This window comes from Fukomys damarensis, unplaced genomic scaffold, assembly GCF_012274545.1.
Source record: "Fukomys damarensis isolate Sample0158 unplaced genomic scaffold, DMR_v1.0_HiC HiC_scaffold_28, whole genome shotgun sequence".
Taxonomy (NCBI): Eukaryota; Metazoa; Chordata; class Mammalia; order Rodentia; family Bathyergidae; genus Fukomys; species Fukomys damarensis.
Genome location: NW_022900940.1, coordinates 40,594,534 through 40,617,730, shown reverse-complemented (window position 1 = coordinate 40,617,730; position 23,197 = coordinate 40,594,534). Strand labels below are relative to the sequence as shown.

The window sequence follows — 23,197 nt, the reverse complement described above, 5'->3', positions numbered from 1 at the left end:
TAAGAAGCCAAATAGTAAGTGAACTTGGCTTCACAGGAGGTGTGGTCCCTGTCATAGGTGTTCCGCTCAGCCGTACACCATACATACATGAATGAGGGTTGCTCTGTTCCAACCAGAATTCATCTATGGTCCCTTAAATTTGAATTTCTTATGACTTTCATATGTCAGGAAATCTTTTTTCCCTAACCATTTAAAAGTGTTAAGCTTTCTTTAGCTTGACAGCTGTATAAAAGCAGGTGGCAAGCTAGATTTGGCCTATGGATCATAGTTTGGTCTGAAGTGGAACTCAGGGCTTGTTCTTTGGCATTCTTCCACTTGTCAGCTGTTTGTGAATTCTTCTAGAACACTAGAGGGCAGCTAAGCAATGTCCTCTGGAGTCTTCTGTAAGATCTTACTCTCTGCAATGTATCAGGATTACTTTTAATTACTGGTTGATTACATTTATTAACTCATTATATAAATAGGCAGGAGCCAAGAAATTAAGCCTTTCTAATATTTATAGCCCACAATCAGCAGAAGACACACAGCTGTGTCCCAGAACAGAACATCCCTGTCCAGGACAGAGCAAGATACAAAGCAGGAGCTCAACAGATACAAGGAACTGTTCCCATCCTTCAAGGGAACCAAGCCCATTGTCTCATTAGTGTAGATGGGCCATTTCTGATACCTACTTTTATCTACAACTAGAGCATAAAGAAAAGTCCTAAAGGAAATCCTATTTACTGCTTGATTGATCAGTACTGGGGTTGGACTTAGAGATTTACACTGAGCTACATCCCTATTCCTTTTGTTGTTGTTGCTGTTAAATTTAAATTTGGAGCCAGAGTCTCACTGAGTTGCCCAGGCTGGGCTCTGATTAGCCTCCCAGTGTGCTAATGCACTCCAATTTTAAATATTGATTGCAAGCACGTTTCTCAGTTCTTCAGGTGTTTATGTATGGTGGTCAAATTCTTTTGAGGGGACTGTCTTGAATCCAGCCAAGCTTATATTCAGTCAGTGTTCTCAAGCTCATTTATGCCCTAATTCTCAAGAGTGTTTGGCAGATGGCTGGCAGGATCTCGAGAGGGAAAGCGGGTCCCCTGTGCACAGAGGCATACGTAAAGCAGAACTATCTTGATGTGTAGGGAATGGGATCTTTAACTTCTTGTGGAAAAAAATTATCGTAGAGCTGTTTTATAGAGGGTGCTCCATAAACCTAATCAAAAGTCATTCGACTCCTGCATACTTGTCGCCCGGAAGCAGTAGGGTGAAGTGAGGGAACGGAGTGTTAAAGCTGGGTAAGGCTAGTTGTGTGCCTCTCACTAGGTCACGGAACATCTCTTGGCTTTCATTTCCTTGTCTACAAGATGCAGAATTAGAAAACACAATCTGTATTTTTCCTTTCGTGGTTTTTGTTTCCTTCAAATGGAGAAAATTTTCCTTCAGTTCAGAGGAAATGTTTTTAAATATAGAAAAAGTGTTGGTTAGGAGAAAGCTATTTATCCAAGTCATTTGTGGCCTCCTTCCTGAGCGCCGTGCTCTTTCCTCAGTCGTGCACACAGCTGTGGAGGTGCTGACGGTCCCTCCTGGGAAGTACGGGAAGTACTCAGGGTCAGTGACAGTCTCCAAGGCCTCCGGGAAACGCCTCTCTAGGTCGTCAGCCAAGGGCTTGCCTTTCTCATGCACCATGCTCTGGGGAGCTGCAAGCAGGGTAGCAAGTCATCCAGTGGTTTTCTTTTTTCAAAAGAAAAAAAAAGCCTTAAGGGCTTTAAAATTGAGACATAAATGTGCATTTCATCCTTTAAAGTGGGAGTAAACAAACTAAATAAAAAATAATTTCTTGGGCACTAAGTGACACCCCATGACAACTTTGATACAAAATATTTGTTAAAATAATCTAAATTGTAGATCTTCAGCTGATTTCTCCATTGTTGATGAAGACCATCTAGACAAATCCCAAGCAGGTTCTCTATCTTCATGTGCGTATTTTTGGGAACAGCTTGGCAGTTCTGATTTTTCCCTATGTACGTGGTAGGTCTAAGAGATCCTTACATCTCAAAAGGGGCTTAGTTGACAAGGCTTAGTTGAGACAAAGACAGGCCCTTAGAGCTTAAGTTTTGTCTCTTAGCTGCCTTCTGGCAGAGAAATTTAAAGTCCCTCTGTGGCTTCACCTTTTCCTCAGCTGTCATTTCAGGTGATACTTCTTACTTGAACGAATGAAAATCTGCCGAGTACCTATTCCCAAGAAATTAGATTTCTTTAAAGAAAAATTTCCCTCCCAAGTGTAGCAGACAGCTGTTACTACCATAGAGCCATACTCTGGAACACCAGACTGAATTCTGAAAAAGGACTGGTGAAGCAGATGGCCCAGTTCCATGACTCTGCCGGAGCTGTAGAAGAGTGAGTGAGGTTTCATAATGGGAGCCCCACTTGTAATCCTCCCCTCTTCGTGACACCTCCTCCCCTGCTCCACACACCTTCCCTCCGATGTGGAGGAAAACAGGCCCTGATTGGTCTCTGTTGCAGATGTTGACTTGAATCTGAGCTCTGCCTGCTCCACCAGGCGGCCTGTTTCTTCTCTACACATGGGTTTTAAAATAAGTTTAGTGGTATAGTTGCTTTGGAAGAATTGCCTTCTGCCTTCCTGCTGAAATTAGTTTATCCAACTTAATTAGATCAACAATTGCAGCCACGGCCCTGGCTCATTCATTACTCTAATTGCCGATGTAAGATGTGCAGACTGATATGGGTTCTATTAGGCACATCAATTTTCATGTGGCCAAACAGGTGTTTCATAAGGGATTTAATGCCCTCTCCGTAGATTTCAGCAACAGATGTTAGGTAATTTTTTTTAATGTTCTCTTTTCCTGTTTGGCTTCTGAATGAGGCAAATATTGTGAAATGCATGAACCCTGTTCTGTAAAGCTAAAAACTGGAGCCAGATAATGTGCAGGAAGGCACACACTTAAAACCGTAAGGGCTTGCACCTGTAAGGGAAGAGCAATGGATGTGCTCAGATTATTCACTGGCTGGGAATTCTGGATATCCTAGCAGGGTCAGACATGGGGTCATCTGTTCTGTGCACTCTTTGGTCTTTTACACACCTCCTTCCTCAGAAAGGTGTTTGCCCAATTTAGTGCTGACCTGTGCTGCTGGAAAGTTCCATCCAGCTGTGATTCTTAAAGCACCTATTTGTTGCGCCATAAAGGCTGTTAACTACAAAACCTTCCCAGAGAGGGTCTGACAAGGAGGCCTTGTCTGAGTGTGCAGCTTGAGCTTGTCCAGAAATAGGACCACAGAGTTCTTTTGGTTTCTGATCTCAGTCAGCTCACAGCTTGAGCTAGTGTCTCAGAAGAGAGCTTGTCTAGGCCAAAGCCTGGGTCCTCTTGTAGGCAAAGGAACAAGGAATCTCTTTCTCCAGAACACCCCTGAATATGTACGTGTCAGCTAGTTGATCTAGGAAACGTTTTCTTTTTTGTGTTCATTTAGTTGTGCATTACTCACTGAGGGCAGAGAATCCAGACTTAAAATGGGTTAGGTTTTCTTGGGTAGATTGGTTTCAAGTAGAAGGTTATTATTTTAGGAGATTAAAAAAAGAGTTTGTAGAGTCAAATGTTACAAGTTTGTCTTTATAATTAAGACTTTTCCACCATGACAAATTTTAAAAGCAGAGTTAGTACTACAACTTAGCCAGAGCAGAAAATAGATTCCAGCTAAGCACTAGTTTTGTCCTCTACCAGAACCTTTTCTGAAAATTACCTGTCAAGGCAATTCCCTGTGAGAAGAGCAAAATTTCAACTGATTTCCCTACCTGGGGCCATGATCTGCTATTAATTGATCTGAAAGTCTCAATAGCTCTGTGTGTGTGTGTGTGTGTGTGTGTGTGTGTGTGTGTGTGTGTGTGCGTGCGTGTGTGACCACCCATGCACTTGTGTGTTCTGGGAATATACAATGAATATACATTGGCTGCTGTTATCTCTGATTTCAATCTGTGTAAATGTTAATTAAATATATGAAATGCTCTGTCTAATGTGACCCTCTCTCCTTATTAGATCCTCCTACTAACCCACTCCTATGAGACCATCTTATTTCTTGCAGATGAATGATGCTATGGGATTTGAATTGCCCTGGGTGTATTTTGTCAGTCTCGTCATCTTTGGGTCATTTTTCGTACTAAATCTTGTACTTGGTGTATTGAGCGGGTAAGCTACACCTCTTTCATCTTGAAAGCAGAGTCCTGAGAACAGTTGCCAAGACCACACAGGCTTTGCTAGAGGGGCTGCAGAGTGAGTGCCAAGTGCTTTATGTCTGCTTTGAGATGCTTTCTTTTCTGTTGAGGCTTCCCAAACCAAGTTGTTTCCTGGAAACCTCACCAGCCTTCATGAAAGAGAGCTATAGAATGATTATTGACCAGAAATTAATCAGCATTGTTGCTTGGGATTTAAATAGTTTTTGTTGCTTGCCCTTTTGTGTGTCCTAAAATGAGACACATTTATCATTGTCTCCGTGGTCTGAATCCAAATTTAATGCACGTTCATGGGTACAAAACTATAGCTAAATGAACTGGACAGGGCCAAATTTTAGTAAGCTCCATTTGTAGATTCGAATGACAGAATCTGCCTTTATTTGAAGAAAAAACAAATGGAAGGACCTATGCCCAGTTCTGTCTCAGGAGCACTAACCCATGAGCAGAGGCACTGAGTGGTCTGGCAGCTGCAGCTGGGGCTCTGCTCTTTAGTAAATGGATAACTGATAACTGATCTCCTTACATTTTACAGGTAAATGATGCGATAGGATGGGAATGGCCATGGGTGTATTTTGTTAGTCTGATCATCCTTGGCTCATTTTTCGTCCTTAACCTGGTTCTTGGTGTCCTTAGTGGGTAAGCAGTTGGATCCATGTTGCCTATTCTCCTGCTGCCTCGTGGGAGGCAGCTCTGCGTGTCTCCCGGCTGCTCTCTAATGGCTTTTCTGCATGCATTTGGACTCTGATGTCCCCTTGGTGTGTTGCTTTTGATTGAACTGTGATTCTTTCTGCCTGTATCTGTCCGTGAGATTTCTGTGTTTCTGATGTTTGCCAAACACTGTTAATGAAAATGTTTCCCAGAAGCACTAGTATCGAATGTGTAGAGGTGGATCACAAGTAAGTAAAAGGCTTCCCAGGCTTGGTCTCCCCCAGAAAGACCTTTCTTTATCTTGGGGGTGGGGGTGGGAGGGTGGTCTCTTTCCCTTAGTACATAACCTGGCCCTCTGTACCTCCCTCAGAGCATCATAAATACTCCCCAGTGTTCCAGATTTTGTTGAGAAAGAAAAATAAACCTAGATTAGCACAAGAGCACTGAAGAGTTTCAGAGCCTTCCTTCCTCAGATTGGGATCTTTTATTAGCTTAGTATTCTACTACGATTGTTGTGAGAATTGTCCCTCTGCTTCAGTTTAATCACACCTTGTAGAACTTTAATGCAGAATGACTGTCAGCTTTTGCATATGCATTTCTTTGGACTTATCATAGTCCTTACCTTCCCTCAGTCTTGCTGAGATTCATTTTGCTTACTGCCTAGTCCCCAGACTGCCTGTCCACATAGAGGGTCCAGCATGCACCTTGGGTGCCTTGTGTCACCGTGGTTGGAGATGCCGTCCGGAGCCCTTTGGGCAGCTCTGTGGCTCACCATCTCTGAGGCACTGAGAGAGGGGAGCACCCCAGAAAAGGGAGTCTGCTGGGGCTGTCTGGACTGAGCCTGGAGGCATCCACCACCCTTGCCCCAGCCTTTGTCACTGCTAGGAGCAGACAACCTCGGGGAGTAATGTCATTGTTCTTGATTCCAAGTTTATCTACTCCTCACTGGCCCTTTCTGCTCTTTCTGAGGCTCTGTCTCAGGGAAGTGATGTCTTCATATATGCCAAGTTAGTGAAGAGACATTAATTGCCTTTTTTTTTTGAAGCACTGCCTTTACAGAGCAGAAAGCAGAACTGAGTTACCTGTCTTGGCTTCCTTTCTTCACCTTCCATCAAACCCACCTGGCCTGTTTCCAAGGAGATGCATTGTGATCCCCATGATTGAGTTTGGTTGGTTCCACACAGTGGCTAGACGCTGTTGAGTGAGCCCGCTATTTAGAAATGGCTCAGGAACCATTGCTCCTTTCCACCTCCAACAAGAGAAGCCAGGGGCCAGGACTGGGCTGGTGTTGGCCGCAGGGTGGGAGGCTGTGACAGTGTTCCTCCTCCCCTGCCCAAGCTTTCTCCTACAGGCCATATTCTTTCACTGCCAACCTTAAAAGACCCTCTTCCTCCTAATGAGCCTGTTTGGCTTGAGGTTAGAGTTGGGACCATGAGAGTGGAATTTATCCCCTGAAAAACTTTGCCATAGGAGCCACCCATACAAGGTTAACAGCGGTTCTGTTGTGAATTCCTTGGCACCCCGTGTCTCCTGAACCCAACTAAACTGACGGAGGCCATGGAAACCACTAATTTTAACAGTGCTGGTGACATGCCTTATCTTTTAGCTTTCCTGGGCAAGAACCATTGAATGAAGTAGAGTTCAGAGCCAAATTATGAGATGCTTAAAACAAAATAAAACAGAACAGGAAAAGATGACCATGGCTCTCCTTTAAAATAATGAGAGTTCAACATGAAACCCCTTAGGCACCCACAGCTAGGTGTTTAGAAAAAAAGGAGACAACCTCATGGAACACCCAGTTTTCTGAACTATATCTGGAGGAAAAAGTAACATTTTCAAAGACATTATTATTTTTACAGCAGAAGAAAACTATTCAGTAGAATGCAAATGATACATACATTTAAAATGGGAAACACAAGTCCCTTCCCAGCGGTTTTCACTGTCAGCCCACACTGCCCAGCCTCCTGGGGGCCACACACTGCTCTACTCCCTGCAGAGAAAGGTGTGAACCGCGGTAGGAAATGCTGACGTGTGCCTTGGGTGAAGTAAGCACAGTGATGGCAAAGCAGAGCCTCTCAGCCTTGTTGGCCGATTTGACCAGCATTTCCTGAGCTTCTGGGGAGGGCAGGGCTCTGGGCCAGAGGCCGGGGGTGCCAGGATGGCTAAGACATAGAAGAGGCCTGGTTCTCCGGCCTTTGTTTTCTCCTGGTGAGGTGGGTGTAAGCAAGACCTGGGGACTCTGTGAGATGCATCTGCAAAGAGCAGGAGATTGTAGCAGGGGAAACTGGATGAGACCCTGGCGCGTTTCCCCTTCTGACAGTTCCCTATAGTTTTCTACCCAGCTGTGTCCTTTTGCTTTTTTTGTTTGTATTTTTATCATTAAGGCAAATTAAAAATTTTTATTTTCATCTTAAGATCCTTTCTTCACGGTTTTTAAAGGGAGCACTAGAGGTGTTATAAAACCAGGACTTAAATGTCAAAAGGAAGACAATTTGTGTAGTTCAGCCTCGGAGGGACTACCAGACCAACACAAGTGTAATTCCAAAGAACTGAATGAAAAGCCTCTCAGCTCAGACTCTTTAGCGAGGACTGTGCATGCTATTGTCTCCTAGTGAAGGAATGCTAGATGATGCTGTGTGTCTCAGTCCGTTAACCATTTTTAAAACATTTGTTTATGCTCTTTAGCACCTTCCTTTTCCATGTGGCCATGCCATCGTATTGTATTCTTATACTGACTTTAATCTACACAGTTGATTTGGTGCCATATATTTTTAAGGCATTGCAAAACTGATGCTCTGGAAAAATCTTTGGTTTTCTAACAAACCTTTTGTTCCTCAAGGTGATTATCACGTTTGTGAATCGAGTCTGAGCCAGATCAACTCCCTGTCTTAATGATGTGCTCCATGGGAGGGGCTGAGGGTGTCTGTAGCTAGTGTGGCCCTTAACCATTACGTTGTCTCTGAGAGATGAGCCATTTATGACTAAGGGAGTGGAAAGTGTACCCCCTTTAAGTCTTCAGTCCAGACAAGTCATGTACGGCTTATCTTTGCATGCTGGATTTTTAGAAGCTTGACGATTTTTTACTTTTAAAACTGTTCATTTAGCTCCTGTCTCTTTTGAGGTTTTCCTTAGTACTCAGGCACAAGAGAGCACATTGGCATTTCAGCCCATTGTCTCTGGAGAGTCACTGCTGGATTCTCAGGGGTGGAACAGTGTTGATGGGCATCGGGCAGACTGGCAACTTCTCCACTGCAGGACCCAGTTGCCACTGACCACTCCTGGGGCGGTGGTGTCTGAGCTCCCAAAATGGAGGATCCCCTAGGCCCTTAGATATCACTCAGGTGCCCCGCATGGGTGAAGAGCTGGGCTCTGCCCTGCCAGTGTCCTCCTTCATCCGGGACTCCTCTGGCCTCCCTGAGCCTCAGATTCCTCATCCCTGACCCAGGAATAAACCTGTCTTGCCATCTTCCTCCCAGGGAATATTGTAGTCTCCCACCCAAGAGGTGGTCATGGGAGGTGTAGATGTTCCTTATCTACTCTAAAGTATTAGGCAGATCTAAATTGTTACTATAAAGTTATATTTCACAAGGTGTATTTTTAAACATAAATATAGGGAAATGGCATCTCTGTAACACAGTGGTTAAGCATAACCAACATTAGAGTATGATAACCAAGACTGAGTCTTTGCTCTATATAGGTTTGAGCGGTTGTGAGTTTGAAAGCAAATACCACCATCTTTGAGCCTTCCTTTGCTCGTCTATAAAATTGAGCTGTAACAATACCAACCTTAGGCCATTCAATGAGGACTGGATGAGCTGAAGGATGTAAAGTGCTTGGTCATTGCCGTTGTGAAGGCCCCAGGAAGAGTATCTGTGCAGATGAAGAATCTAAGCACTTCAGCCCTTTCACCCTTATTAATGGTAATTGGTCAAGACATGTCTGCACCAGTGAGAAAGGCAAGGTGTTTGTTTCCCAGGTCTCATGCACATTAGGCAGGTGTTGTAGCATTGAGCTATATCCCTAGCCCCTATCATAATTATTACATAAGTGTGTGTAAGTGACATGAGTGATAAATACTAAAGGTTATTACTACATAAGCCATCCCTTGGGCCTGCTTTTAAAAATAGATTAAAATAATTTATAATTCATCTTTGAATTCAAATCTTTTGTCAATGACTTGTAGAAACATTTTACATACTTTCTGAAACAGGCCTCTTAGGTTGTTAGATGATAAATGTTCTTAATAAACCAGGTTTTATGACATAAAACTGAATGTAAACCCAGCTCATGTCTATAAATTCAGACTCATTCAGCTCTGAGTTAGTCTTTGTTTGTGTGTTCTAGGTCACAGGTATTGTTAAAAATTACAATCCAGTTCTATATTACCGGAGATTTGCTTAACTTTACTGTTTGCAGGTGAAATGGATGAAGTGAAGCATTATAGAAAAGCAAGGGCAATTTTCATATTAGTTCGTCTTTCTGAGTTTCATTAAAAAAAAATAAAACAACCAAAAATCTGTACACTACACAACTTTAAAACCTCAAATGTAAGATTCAGTAGACCCCAGCGCATTGACAGAGTTTACAGCCACAGCCACAGTCAAACTTAGGTTATTTTTGCCATCCCAGAGCAAATACTCCACTTGCTAGTCATCACCTCTCAGTCCCTCCCCCAAGTCTGAGCTGAGTTTCACTTCTGCAACCCATTTTTGAGACATCAGATACCAAGGGCTTAGACAAAGACTCAGGCACAGCTACTATTATGAAACCTTGGGCTTCCTGAAACAGGAGTTTACAGTATAGACTGAAGAAGGAGGGTGGTAGGAGCCCTTTTGGGACTGTGGACTGAATTGTATCAGAATTTTATAGACTGGAATCAGGTTTGGGGCATCGTGATTTGTACCCTGGTCCATTTATGTTCATGCCCTTATGGGCCATGCAATCTCTGATTCTTCTTGAATATTAGTGTTGTGGTTTTATCATTTGTGGATATTTTCTGAATGGAGGCATACCTTCCAGGAATAGGCATTCTTACACATTTTTTTCTGACTGGGATTCGTGCTGATAGAAAATGAATAACAGAATTTCCTCCCACGTGCACACTAATAACATGTTTGCATCTTAGAGAAGCAGTCAAATTCCTTAACAAAATTGAAAGGACATTGTTGAGGGCATAGAATGATGAAGCAAGCCATCAGTGTGAGTTTTCACAAGTATGTTAACAGAGTAGAGATGTACTGAGGCCATGAGAATTCCATAGCTTGGTCAACAGAGAACTTTTGTTGAATTCTTTATAAGGCACATAGAAATCTAGTCTAAAAACAAAAGAACAGTGGAACACTCTCTGTAAGATGGTTTTTAATTTGTTTTTGCTATGTGTAATTAGTAGCGATTGGGCTGTGGTATGCCAGAGACACCTTTAATGAGCATTTGTAGCAAAATACTTCCCTACAGCTTGCTAGAGCTGCCTTTGATTTCACTTAGGCTGTCTGTTCAAAGGATTTCTTCATATAGCTAAGTATCACTTTTCTTGAACTTTGACGTGGTGTTACAGATGGGACCAGAGCTGAGGTTAGGGTGCCAAAATCATTAAGTAACCTTAGTGGACTGGCTTTGGTAGAACAAGAAATTGAGCTCCAGTTTGACTTTAATTGGAAGAATGCTAAATTTCCTTTTTCTAGTAAAGAACCAAAGCAAACCTGAATATGTACTTTTGAACACTGAGCTTTCTTGTTGCAGGAGGCTGTCAGGGATAGCTGACAGAGGATCCTGGTGCTGTCGGTACCATGGCATCTGAAGCACACAGGCTGGTAGCCACACCTGACGTTAACAAGTGAGTGGTAACCTCTTTGCTGCTGACTCGCGACTACTGTTTCCATAGAAATGGCTGTCGGGATCAGTGGAAACGAGGTAAGTGAAAGTTTTCGCTGATCCTTGTTTCCATCAAGCTGACGTCTGTTTCCTTGGCAACAGCAGTGGACAGCAGCCAGGCACTGGCAGTAGACTGAGTGGCACGCTCTCACTTGTCAGCTGTGGCTATCACCTGTTCTGACCATACCCTTTGATAGCACATAGCAAAGGCCTCAGAGGACCCAGGAGGCACCTCTGGCCACATGTGCCCTCTTGGGTATCCATCCTGCCTGTAGCAAGCTCTGTGCTAAGTAGACCGTCAGCAGATTTCCCTCCACCTGCACACTCTGGTGTGTTGCTGTGCCGTTTTAAGAAGAGGGAAGAGGTTGTTGAGGGCAATAGTGGTGCAGAGCTGGCTGTTGAATCTGTTGATCTCAAATCCTATGGGAGGAGAATTTATTACTATGCTTTCAACCACAGACCCAGCTCTTTGGAAAGCTGTTGGGACTTTAATAGTTGAAATTAAAGCCATAATTTTCTTGTGTTCCCTTTTCAGTTTCTGACATTAACAGTTGCCATTAGTTCTGCAGAGAAAAGGATGTTTATGGGTTTAATAATTTGAGTTTTTGTAGAAAACATGTTGAAAACTGCCTCTAAGATGCTACTGTCAACTTTATACCAGTTTTTTTCTTCTGTGTAATATTCTTTTATAGGCTAGTAAAATTGCTTTCAGAGATCAAATACTGTTATTGCAGGGCAGGTTGGTATATACGTTGACCAGAATGTTTATCATATATGGAACTAAAGTTCACCAATTGCTCCTTTCTGGGATTTGCATTTTAATATTTCAGTAGAGGTATGCATCCACGGCGTTTCTCCAGCCTATATGAGAAAGCATTTACAGGTCCCACCATGGGAGGGAGTACCATTGGTATCACCTGCTTTTTGAGATGACTGCACCTGGAGATAGATGTAAAACGAATTCTCAATTTTAAACCCTGAAAGATATCATTTCTTTATTTTAAAAAAAGATTTTTCTAATCTGAAAAAAAAAACCATATGATTCAGAGATTTATCTTTGAGAACCTTAGGAAGAGATGAATCCACAGTATGAAAATTGAGACTTGCTGTAGAAAGACACTGGGCAGTTGTGCGTTCTGTCTTTGCAGGGCTTTCCAAATGACTTTACCCTCTGCTCTCTGGAGCAAGATAGCTGCACTTGGCCTAACGGCAGTGTTTGAGATGACCTCAAACCCTTCTGAACCACCTGGTCCGATTCAGTGCCACAGATGAATAAGAGGCAGAAAACGTTGCTAGATACTTTCGTCTGTGGAGAGGGGAAGGGAAAATAAGGAAAGAAACTTGCCAGCAGAGCCTGGGTGACATAGGTCCTTGTAGACCATGTCACAGAACTTGGTCCTTAGCTCAGGGGGAAGGAATCCAGTGATGAATTTTAGGCAGGGAGTAGTGATTGAAATTTGCATTTTATAAAAGTTGCAGTCTGTCTTTAACTTACCTTAAAATAATGGTAAGATAAATGGGTAGCTGGATAGAAGGATGCATGGATAGGTGATTTTAAAAATGTAGCAGATATTGATTGTGGAATCTAGTGGTAAGCATATAGGTGATTATTGTATAATTTTTCTACTTGTGTGAATATTTTAACACTTTATAAAATGTTGGGAAATTTTGGGTATAAAAATCACTGTGGCTGCCCTAGTATGAATCGACTGAATAGATAAAGAATGTGGGCAGAGTAATTTAAGGCTCTTATAATCTTCTTTCAGCCACAGCATAGTAATTGTACCAAAATGGACTTTTCACCATAAACAGATATCAAACAGGACAACAAGTGCGTAGAAACTGTCTTCAGAACATGGAAATAGACAGCACATGATTGAGATCTGTGACAGAAGGAAAACATACGAGATAAGCTCCAGTCTCCTGGCTTTTTGTCTGGAGACACTTTTAGAACTGGCAGAGGGAGGAGAGCTCACCCAAGGATGTCAGTCTACTTGCTGAAGAGGCAAAGAATGTAGTTCAGGGTGCTAAGACAGCTGGAATTTTTAGGACAGAGTAACAGAGAGACATGTTGAGAGAAAGGCTCCAAAAATCTGAATAGAGGTCCTCTTAAAAATTTTGACCATATGCTAAGCTAAGCTGTTTATGTGCCAGGCAATACTCACTGAGGCCGGGCAGGAAAAAGCTACTAGAAATCTTACCAGACTGAGTCCTGACCAGATTGACCTTGATGACTATGTGGGGCAACCATTTGTGACTTCAGAAAAGCCAGACTTTGGCAAGAGGCTACTTGCATAAGGCTACTCTAGATCTGTCCCGAAGTCTTAAAAACAGGTTCGGAAGAATCAGGCCAAATGATGAATAAATGAAACACTTGGCAAAACAACAGTATAATGCCCATTAAAGGAAGATATAAAAATCCAGATGATTCCCAAATGTTTCTTTCCTCTTATGATCAAAAATTATGAGACATGAAAACATCCATAATCAGTGGGACAGAAGTCAATAGAAACACATCAAGAGATGACAGAAATACTGTAATTAGTAGCCAGACTTTGAGATCACTATACTGTGGCTCTCTGAGGAACTGAAGCAAGAATATGCATATGGTAAGGGAACAGGTAGTAAACCTGCATAGAGAAATGCAAATAATACAGTATCTGCAAAAAAGAATAGATTCGATGCTGCGTGAAAAAGATCAGTGCAGATATTGTGGTATAAGAAGCAGTCTGTTCAGTGTGAAATTGGAAAAGGGAAGAAAAAGTTTTCTAAAGAAAAATAGCTGAAAATGTTTCAAATTTTATAAAAACTGTAAATTTACAAATCTGGGAAGTGTAACAGATGTCAAGCAGTACAAGCACAAAGAGGACAACTCTGAAGCTCATCAAATTCAAACTGCTGAAACTAAAAGATAGAGAATACTTTAAAAGAATTGAAGTTGGAGAAGCCTTATTGCCTGCTGGAATAGGATATCTGTTGAGTGACTTTTACAAATAATGCAAGCAAGACACAAGAAAATGGAATATTTTTAAAGAGCTGAAAAAGAATTAAAAAACATTCCATTGAAATCATATATTCTCCAAAGAGTTAAGTTGAAGTAAAGAAATTTTTAAATGAAAGCCAAGAAAATTGGCTACCAATAAATCTACACTATGGGAGATGTTAAAGGAAATTATTTGGGCTAAAAGAAAATGATTTCAGATACAAACATAAATTTTCACTTAAAAAATGAGCACCAAGCTGTGGTGGTACACACCTGTAATCTCAGCTGCTTGGCGGCTGAGGCAGGAGCATCCCAAGTTCAAGGCTAGCCTGGGCAATTTAGCAAGATCCTACCTTGGGGAAGTCAAGGGTGTACCTCAGTGGTAAAGGGCTGCCTGGCCCAAGGGAAGCTCTGGGGCTCAATCAGTTAGCCAGGGGCACACGCCAAAAACGGCAAACACGACAATAGAAAGCTTTTTCTCATTTTTCAAAATGACAGTTGAAGTAAAGATAGCGTCAGGGTAAATGAAACTATAGGTCATTAGAGTCACAAAAGATAGAATGGAACTTTATTGTTTTTAAATTCTTGTATGGGTTTTAGATAATACATAAATGCATGATAGACATTACTTAAGGATACATATTATAATCTCCAGAACAATGGCTAAAAAACAAAGCAAAAATGATACTAAAAAGGTAAAATGGATTACTAAGTAGTTCTCAATTATGAAAATTAAATCAAGGGAAAAAAGGAACAAGGAACATAGGATACAAACAGAAAACAAGGAGCAAGATAGCAGACATAAACAGCCATATCAATAACTGCATTAAATGAAATTCTCACGTTATTTTAGTTAAGAGATAGACGTGGTCAGATTGAATACAAGTGTAAGCAGCCTTAGATATGTGTCACAGATTCAGAATAAGAGTGAGGTAACCATATTAATACCACACAAAGTGGGCTTCAATACAAGGAACATTTCAAAATCTCAAAAGACACATTTCATAATCATAAAAGGGTCAGTTTATCAAGACACAGCGATAACTAAATTTGTTTGCACCCAATAGTGGCCTTAATATACTCAGAGCCAAAACTGGCGAAATTAAGTGGAAAAATGAGTAAGTCCACAATTGGAACTGAAAATTTTTACAATCACCTCTCAGTAGTTGATACAGCAAGGGGATACAGGTAATATCTAACTTGTATTTACATAGGTTAATAATGATCAGCTAACTTGACCTAATTGATATTTACAGAACACTGTGTCCTGTAACTGCAGAGTACACGTTATTTTTAGAAGACATGGAATATTCACCAAAATGAGTCATATCTGGACCATAAAAAGTCTCACTAAATCTCAAAAAAATCGAAACCTTATAAAGTGACATTTTTCTTATTTGAATAAATTTTAAATAGAAATCAGTAACAACTTAGAAAATCTCCCAAATGTAAATTAACCTCTTATAACTCAAAACATTATCAGAAAAAGTAGTCAATATTTTAAAATATAAAGTACATCTGAAGGGTTTCTATGATTCATCTGAAACAGTGTGTAATGGAAACTTTGTATCAGTAGGGAAGAAAGGTTTAAATTGAATGACCTATCTATCTAGCATCCTAGAAAAAGAAGAGCAGATAAGACCAAGATAAGGTGAAAATAGAAATAAATCAAAATAGCACATAAATCATAAAGGTAAAACCACAAGTAGGCTTTTTGCAAATTTAATAAAATTGATAAACTGATTAAAAACTAAAAAGGAAAAAAGAATAGATTATCAATAGTAGAAGAGGTAGCACCACAAAAATTATAGATACTGAACATTTTTATGACAATAAATTCAATAACTTAGGAAATATAGGTAAATTTTTGAAAAATACAGCATACTAAGAAGATATTTAAAGTCTGATGAGCCATGTACTTGCATCTAACATGGAACTCAATAACTTTTTGCCAAAAAAACCCAGAGACCTAGATTGAATTCTTTCAAATTAGAAAGAAATTATATTATTCCTAAGAAAATATTTGTTCAGATAATAAGAGAAGGAAGGAGTCTTGCCCAGCTTACAAAGCCAAAATGATCTCAATACCAAAACCTTCAAAGACATAATAGTAAAAGAGCAGTACCCTTCATCAGTATAGGCACAACCCTCACATTAAATGTTAGCAGATGGAATCTAGCGATATGAGTAGAATACTGCCTCACTGGGGCTTGTCTCAGAAATACAAGGTTGGTTCACCGTTGGAAAATCAGTGTATTTTATCATATTAACATAAAGAAGGAGAACAGTTATCTGGTTGTGTCTGTAAATGCAGAACAACCACTGACAGTATTCTGTAACCTTTGCAGTAATAATTCACAGCAAACTAGTAATATGTAAGAACTTCCTCAACCTTTAAAAATCATCATCTACAGAAAAACTGGCTACATCATATTTAATGGTGAAGGACTAAATGCTTTCTTATTAAGATGAGAAATAAGGTAAGCATTCATCTCCCACCTCTTTTACTCAGTATTTTAGTAAAGTACTGATCAGTGCATTAAGGCAGGAAAAAGAGATAAAAGATGAAAAAGATCAGAAAGAAAAATCTGTTTCTACTCCCTGATAGCATGGTTGTTTAATATAAAGTCCCAATAGGTGGACCAAAAACTTAGTGGACTTGAGATGTGCATAGAACAGTATCACAGGATACAAAGTTAGTATACAAAAAGTAATTTCATTTTTATATATAAACTTCAAACATGGAAATGAAATTCTAAAAAATATGTGAAGACCAGTATAATAAAATAGTACTAAGTATCAGAAAAGACATGGGAAACTTCTACACTGAAAATTATGAAACACTGATTAATAAAAGATTTAAATAAATGGAGACATACCATGCTCATGGGTTGAAAGATTTAATATTAAGATGTCCATTGTCTTGGAATTTATTGATTTAGTGTTGTTGAATTCATAAATCCTATAAAGCCTCCTAAGAAAATGGGCAAGCCAAATCTAACCTTATGTTTGATCATAGAAAGCCTATAATAGCAAAAATAATTTTAGTATACGTGCTGCCAAAGCAAGCACAATGACCAAAAACAATCTTGATAACAAAGTTTTTGCACTCATGCTACCTGATTTCAAGACTTACCGTAGAGCTCCAGTAAATACAATGTTGTTTAGCATAAAGACAATATATAGAAGAATTAAATTTAAGAGAAAATCTGGAAAAAATATATGTGGGCAGATGGTTTTCTGTAACAGCACTAAATAATTCAATGGAGAAAGGAGCAACTACAAAACCCAAGCCAAATAATACATAAAACCGTGATTTTCAAGACATGAAACAGTTAAGGTCATTGATCCCTGAGACACAGGAAGTAATGCAGTGAGCTCCGTGATTGCCCCATCCTAATGGCTTGAGGGTTCCTGGGTCGTGATAAAAGGAGGGAACGCCCACACGGGGCCTGTGGACCCCCCGAGTGGAGAAGATGAAGCCAAGAGTCCACAGAGACCAAGATGGCTGGAGTTGCGAGACAGAGTGCAGGAGAGAGGAATGGATAGCAGAGCACAGGTACTCCAGGGGTCAGCAAGGTTAACTGCTAGAGTAGTCTCTGCAAATGTCTGAGGAGAGAAGGCAGAAAATACTCTGTGGAGAGTGGGTGAGTGGATCGGAGAAACAAGGGTGTGGTGGTCGGGAGCGTTGGGGTCTGGTTTGAAGCTGGTGATGATGAATCTGTATGGACATCATCTGTCCCGCTGTAAGAGTCTCTGTAGCTACCCTGGGCTGTTCGTATCTAGGCATGGAGGAAGAGAATAGTACATGTAGTAAGAAAGATGGAAAGGCGTTTAGGATTGGGAAGGATATCCTTGAAATAATGGGTCATGAAATTTAGGGTAGATAGGAGAACTCTTACAGACCAGAGGGGAATGGAGCTTTTAATGGACCTGAAAGTTTGAATAAGTTAAAGTGTTTTTCGTGGAAATGTTTGAGCAGGTCAGCTGGAATAAGGTGTGTGTGGGGGGGTGTGAACAGAGAGCTCAAGCCTTGAATTCATGGGCAAATTTAAAGACTTGGGGGAGGTATGTGATGAAGTTTAGAATGTCTCAGCAGAATTGGGTGGCTGAGGTAGCCCAGAAGAGACTCATCGTTGAAGATTCATATGTAGAGGGATTGAAAAGCCCAGAGATAGCAAGGTCAAGCAGAGGCATTTAGAGTGCTGCAGAATGGCAGTAGAACTTGGGAGGGACAGGAAGGGTGAGAGCCAGGAATGAGGGTCTGTGGTCTGAGCACTGATGGAAGACAATAGCGAGCAAAGGGAGGAGTCACGTAGCCCACCTCAAAGGGCAGGTGTTTTTACTTGTTTGATTTTTATGGTCAGATGAGAGAGTATTGGCTTAGATGTGAAGGGCAACAGCAAATCTTGGAGGCCCTGAGGTAGGCAGGACCGGGAAAGGGCTGCAAGGTCCACCAAGCAAGGAGAATGTGGGATCCCCTTGAAGAGGCTGAAGGTTTTGGGGGAGCTTGCTGCTCTCAAGCGGCAAGAGAGGGCCTGGGAAGGGCTGAAGAGTGAAGGGAAAGGTGGAGTCAGAGACGAGAGGAACACGGGGAGGATGGTGTAAGTTGGGCTGCTTTGAAGTGGTAACACCTTCGAATGGGCAGAGGCGCTCACCTGGCCGAAACCCTGGCTCATTCGGTCTCAGGCCCACCAGTTCTTGAACCATCAGCTGTTGCTTATGAACAGGCCCACGGAGAGACGCCAAGGAACTGCCGGCCCCTGTGTGGATTCCAGCAGCCTCCTCTGTGGATTTCTCTCTCTCTCTGACTATCATTCAAGCACTTTTAACATCCCCTGTAGAGGGAGTTGATGTTGTCCTACAGCTGTGGTCTGTGCTCACCCAGCTCTGGGGTGTGGAGGTGTGGGAAGCTTCATTCTCAACACACAGGACCTGGGATATCGTGCTGATTATTTCAGCCGTGTGAGTAAGCAGTGCTGGTGGCTGCAGTCTGTGTTTGGCCTAGCCTGCCATGGCTCCTTAAGCCGAGGGGAGTACTGGTTGCTGTGGTTAACAGTTTTTCTTTGTTAGAGTGAGAATAGCACAAAGGCAGAGTTCAGCTCGGCTCCTGGTTCCATCCTTCCTAAAAACATGACTTTGGTCATACTTCCCCACCCTGAGGCTTCTCATCTGTAAAATTTGGATAACCCCATCTGCTGTGTGGTTTTTCTCACAGAGCTGTCCTTAGAACCAAGGAGAGAAATTGCTAGAAAGGGACTTCATAAACTCAGAGACCTTTCTAAATGTGAAGGGTACTCTGTGTGAACCTGATGTGGTCAGGTCAGGTTGTTTCTGTGGGTAGGAAAGGCTTTCTTATTTGTAGTCTGAATGTTCACTTGATAGTGTTTCTCTCTGGGGCCCGACGTCATTCTAGGACCTGGAGAGGCACTTGAAGCATTAACCTGATTTCTTGAAGTCTGACTGTCATAAGACTTTGGACTCAAGGATAAGGCGCTAATCTACTCTGACCTCCGTCATGTCCTTGAAATTCCACTTTACAGTAAATCTTGGTTTAAGTTGTCTGCGGACACCTTCAGAGCCTCCAGGCATTTCAGCCTGGACCTAATTCCATGGGTGATGGTACCCCACCTGTCCAGAGGGTGTTGTCCAGGGAGAGACCCCGAGGGGCTGCAGACCCCTGTGTGGACTCCAGCAGCTGCACCCTCTCCCTCTTTGACTATCAGTCAAGTACCTTTTAGCATCTGATCTGTATCTCAAAGTATGCTCAGGAGAGCAGTGGCAGGCAGGGCTGGTGGGTCAGGGCGGGCTCCCCCGAGGAAGCATGGAAGAGACGGACAGGACATGTGAGGACGGTAAAGAAAGGAGGGCACTTTCCGGCTTGTGGCAAGTGTCAGGATGTGTGTTGGAGCCAGGATGAGTGACAGCGAAGCCTCCAGGGCGCACCTGGCTGGCAGGCGGGCTGGCTGTGGGTGGAAGAGTGGATGGGAGGTTCGGAATGCCCACGGAGGAAGGCAAGGGTTTTCCTTCAAGCTGTGGGAGCTGTCGAAGTGTTGGAAGTCAGGTGGTTGACAGCTGCCCTTGGAAGAGGGATGGGGTGAGGCAAGGGCCGAGCAGGGACCGCAGCATGGGGGAGAGGTGCGGGATGGGGCCTTGGGTGGCGAGCAGAGGTGGAGATGCAGATGAAGGCCAGGCCTGGCAGGTAGCTATGGCCAGTGCCTCTCAGACGAGGAAAGATTTATAGATCTTGATCGTCAAGCCTGGGAAGTATATTGTGTGAGATAATTTCCCTGTTGTTACAAACTTGGTTAGATTATATATCAAAGCCCTGGGCTGGGTGCTTTACCTAGTTTATGTCATCTGATACTGTCTACTACTTTAGTGAAGTAAGGGTTCTTTGCCTCAGTTTTACAGATGAGCAAATAAAACTCAGAGAAGCTTATCAGTTTCCTCACATTTATGCAGCTAGTCAGTGGTAGAGCCAGGAATTATGAGTAGATCCGTCTGTCTCCCGAGCCCAAGCTGCTGTTCCCATTGGTTGAGCGCTCTTTCTGTTTTGGTGCGGGGAATCCCTTTGGGGTCCCACATCTACCCACACAGGTTTGCTGATGCATCCTGAGGCGCTCTGTTCTTCATGCTCTGTCAGGTTTCTTCTTTTCCTAGAACTAATTATCTAAAGCAGAGTAGACCCGTGGAGTATGAGGCTTTAGAGAAATCAGTTTCCTTTTTCCTGTGTATCTGCCCCTGAGCAGGTCTCATCAGGGTTCACACAGTCCTTTTAGATCCTGTTGTGGAGGGTGGGTCTCGCCCGATCCTTCAGGCTCCCCCTGTGACGTAGCGCTCCTGCTCTGTTCTCTCTCACCTATGCCAGAGAACCAGAGAGGGTCTTTCCTACCCACCTTTCCACGTGAGCTCTTCCTGAAAGGGACCTCTGCCTCTCAGTGCAGCTCACCGAGAGGTCTGCTTGTTGCATGGTCCGTAGGTGGGATTTGGACTGAATTTCCCACGGGTATTGCTTCGGGGCACCCTGACAGATACACTGAGTTCCAGCCTCCTCCTTGGGTCCACACTGCTCGTCTGAAGTTGGAAGGCCCAGCCACTCTCTGAATAGCACGTGCAGGTGTCAGCCAGCCGTGGTACGCAGTCTGACCAGCCCTTTGCACAACACACCATACTGTGTAAGTAGGGCATGTGCTGGGCCTGGGGCCTCCACGTGTGTTTACTCTTAATGAGCCTGTCGTTATCCCATGTCAGAGGTCAAATGCAAATTTACCTTATTTTTTCCTGAACCACACTGGACTCCATAAGTCTAGTGAGGTGTATTTCTTAAGTAGCAATATTTGAAGCTTGTCCTGAAAATATGTGATGACACTGGTTTGGTTCATCTGATTGGTATTGATATTTCAATCAGAAAAAGTGGTATCCAACAAGCAAGCTGTATTTTTTAAGAATACCTATTGAAACATGTTTTTGTTTTTTGTTTTTCTTTTCCAGTAGTGGGCACTGAACCCAGAGAGCAGTGAGCTATACTCAAGTCCTTTTCATTTTTTTATTTTGGCACAGGGTTTCTCTAAATTGCCCAGGCTGGCCTTGAACTTGCAATTCTTCTGCCTTTGTCTCCAGAGTAGCTGAGAGATTACAGGTGTATACCACAACATCTGGTTTAAAACATGTTTGTTTGTTTTTTAATGAGAAGTCTAACTTTTAGTATGCAACACGCATGGGTTCTTGCCACTGGGAAATTTTTTTGCTAGAAAAATTGGGATGTCTTTAGTAGCCATGGAAACGAACCCTTCAAAGAGAAAAGCTCTTTTGCCATCTAACGAGGAAATATAGTAAAACAAAGCATATTTCATCCTAAGATGCCCGAGATACTTTATTTCTATGTCTGTTTTTTTTTTCTCTTATTAGTGTATGTTTATCGTATGTAATGGTGATGTTTGTGTTGGAGGTCTTCATATTTTAGACTTGTTCCAAAAACCTGTTTCTTTACATTTTTAATGGCCCTATGGGGGTACTGTTTGAAGTAATGGAAAGTTATGTGGCAACTTGTGGGCCACATACATAGAATGCAGAGCTCAAATATCCACATCTGATCATCTCTTAATGTAAAACTCGTATTTATAAAAATATGCATTTATCCACTGCTTAATGAGCAGCTACCAGTGCTCAGGGTTTGTGATAAGAAGCCAATATACAAAGATAAGATAGCTGCAGCCTCTATTTCATAGAGCTTACAGTTTGGTGTGTAAAAGAAAATGTAAAATAACGGATTGAAAGGCTGTGAAATAAACTAGACAAATGTAGGACCCTAGGGTTCTGGGACTCTTAAGGATTTCAGAGAAATAGTTTCACATCCTGCCCAGCCCACCAGCGTGGTATCTGGAAGAACAGATAAAGTTTAGGTGGGGAACAGTGTCCTGGAGCCCACGAGAGCTCCATGCCATGGGGGAATGAGGGATCTTGTGTTAGCTAGAGTCATTTCAAGAAGGAAGAGGTCAGAAAGGAGGCAAGGGAGGCACAAGTCTTGGCATTTGGCGCCCTGCAGCACCTCTTCTTCGTCCCCAGAGCACCACCCAGGCCGAGCACCACACGGAACAGTTCCAGACTTTGCTGTGTATCTGTGGCTCAGCTGCTAACTCCTGGCTCCTCTTTGTGGCAGATGATGCAGCCTAGTCCTTAAAAGCCAGGAAACGCCAACTTTGAAAATGGTTCATCTTCCCAAAAGATGCAAACTGTTCTCTGTGAAAAGCATCTTCACAGACTTTTATGTCAGTGAAAGCATGAAGGACGTGAAGAGGGGAGGATCACTTAGAGAAAATCTCAGACCACATCCAAACTCCAAGTAGGCACTGAATCCCTGTACAATCCACCATGGCGTCTGTTTCAATAGTGAGTTCTGAAAGAGTAGCCATGGTGTGGTTTGATGGGTTCAAATGTAGTTGTTAACCTTTTCCTCACTATATTTTCTGTGTAAACAAGGCTTCCCATTTTCTTTTGTGCCAGAGTTTCTCTTGGCCTACCAGTTTCCCATCATGGCCAGTGCCTCCTAGTGGCTCCTGCAGGGTTAGGGTTAGAGTTAGTGTTTGCTTTCTACTCTTCCACAGCCATTATCTGGAAGATCTTAAGATCAAGTGCTGCAGTCCCAAGGCCCCAGCCCCAACCTACCCTGTTTGCCTCATGCGGAGAGAACATTGGCTGGTGCTTACTGGCTTTTCATGGTCGAGAGAAAACTGGAACAAAGACAGTGGTTTGATGAACTTTGAACTAAACCAGTACCAATGATTAAAAAGTTCTTTTTACTGTGAGACAACAAACATTACTGCTGATTCTGTACAAAATACCTAATTTCCTTGAATAAAAACTTAAGATTTCCAACAACTAGATTTAAATGTAATAATATTCTTTCAACCACGTTACTCTTTCATCTTCTTTGTGTCTGTATAGGGGAACTAATTTAGATCTAAGGA

The 23,197-nt window shown here is 42.3% G+C and overlaps 1 protein-coding gene across 6 annotated transcripts in view; it reads left to right on the top strand.

Annotated features, from left to right (window-relative positions):
- The window catches only part of Cacna1d (calcium voltage-gated channel subunit alpha1 D), a 325,064-nt gene that overhangs the window by 191,793 nt on the left and 110,074 nt on the right, over positions 1–23,197 (top strand). For 4 of the 6 annotated variants that reach the window (XM_010643039.2, XM_010643036.3, XM_010643043.2 and 1 more), the window contains exon 8: positions 4,758–4,861. In XM_010643039.2, coding sequence (XP_010641341.1) covers positions 4,758–4,861 — 104 coding nt within the window. Of the gene's footprint in view, positions 1–4,077; positions 4,182–4,757; positions 4,862–23,197 lie in introns of all 6 variants that reach the window. The other 2 variants (XM_033757092.1, XM_033757094.1) reach the window with 1 other exon arrangement.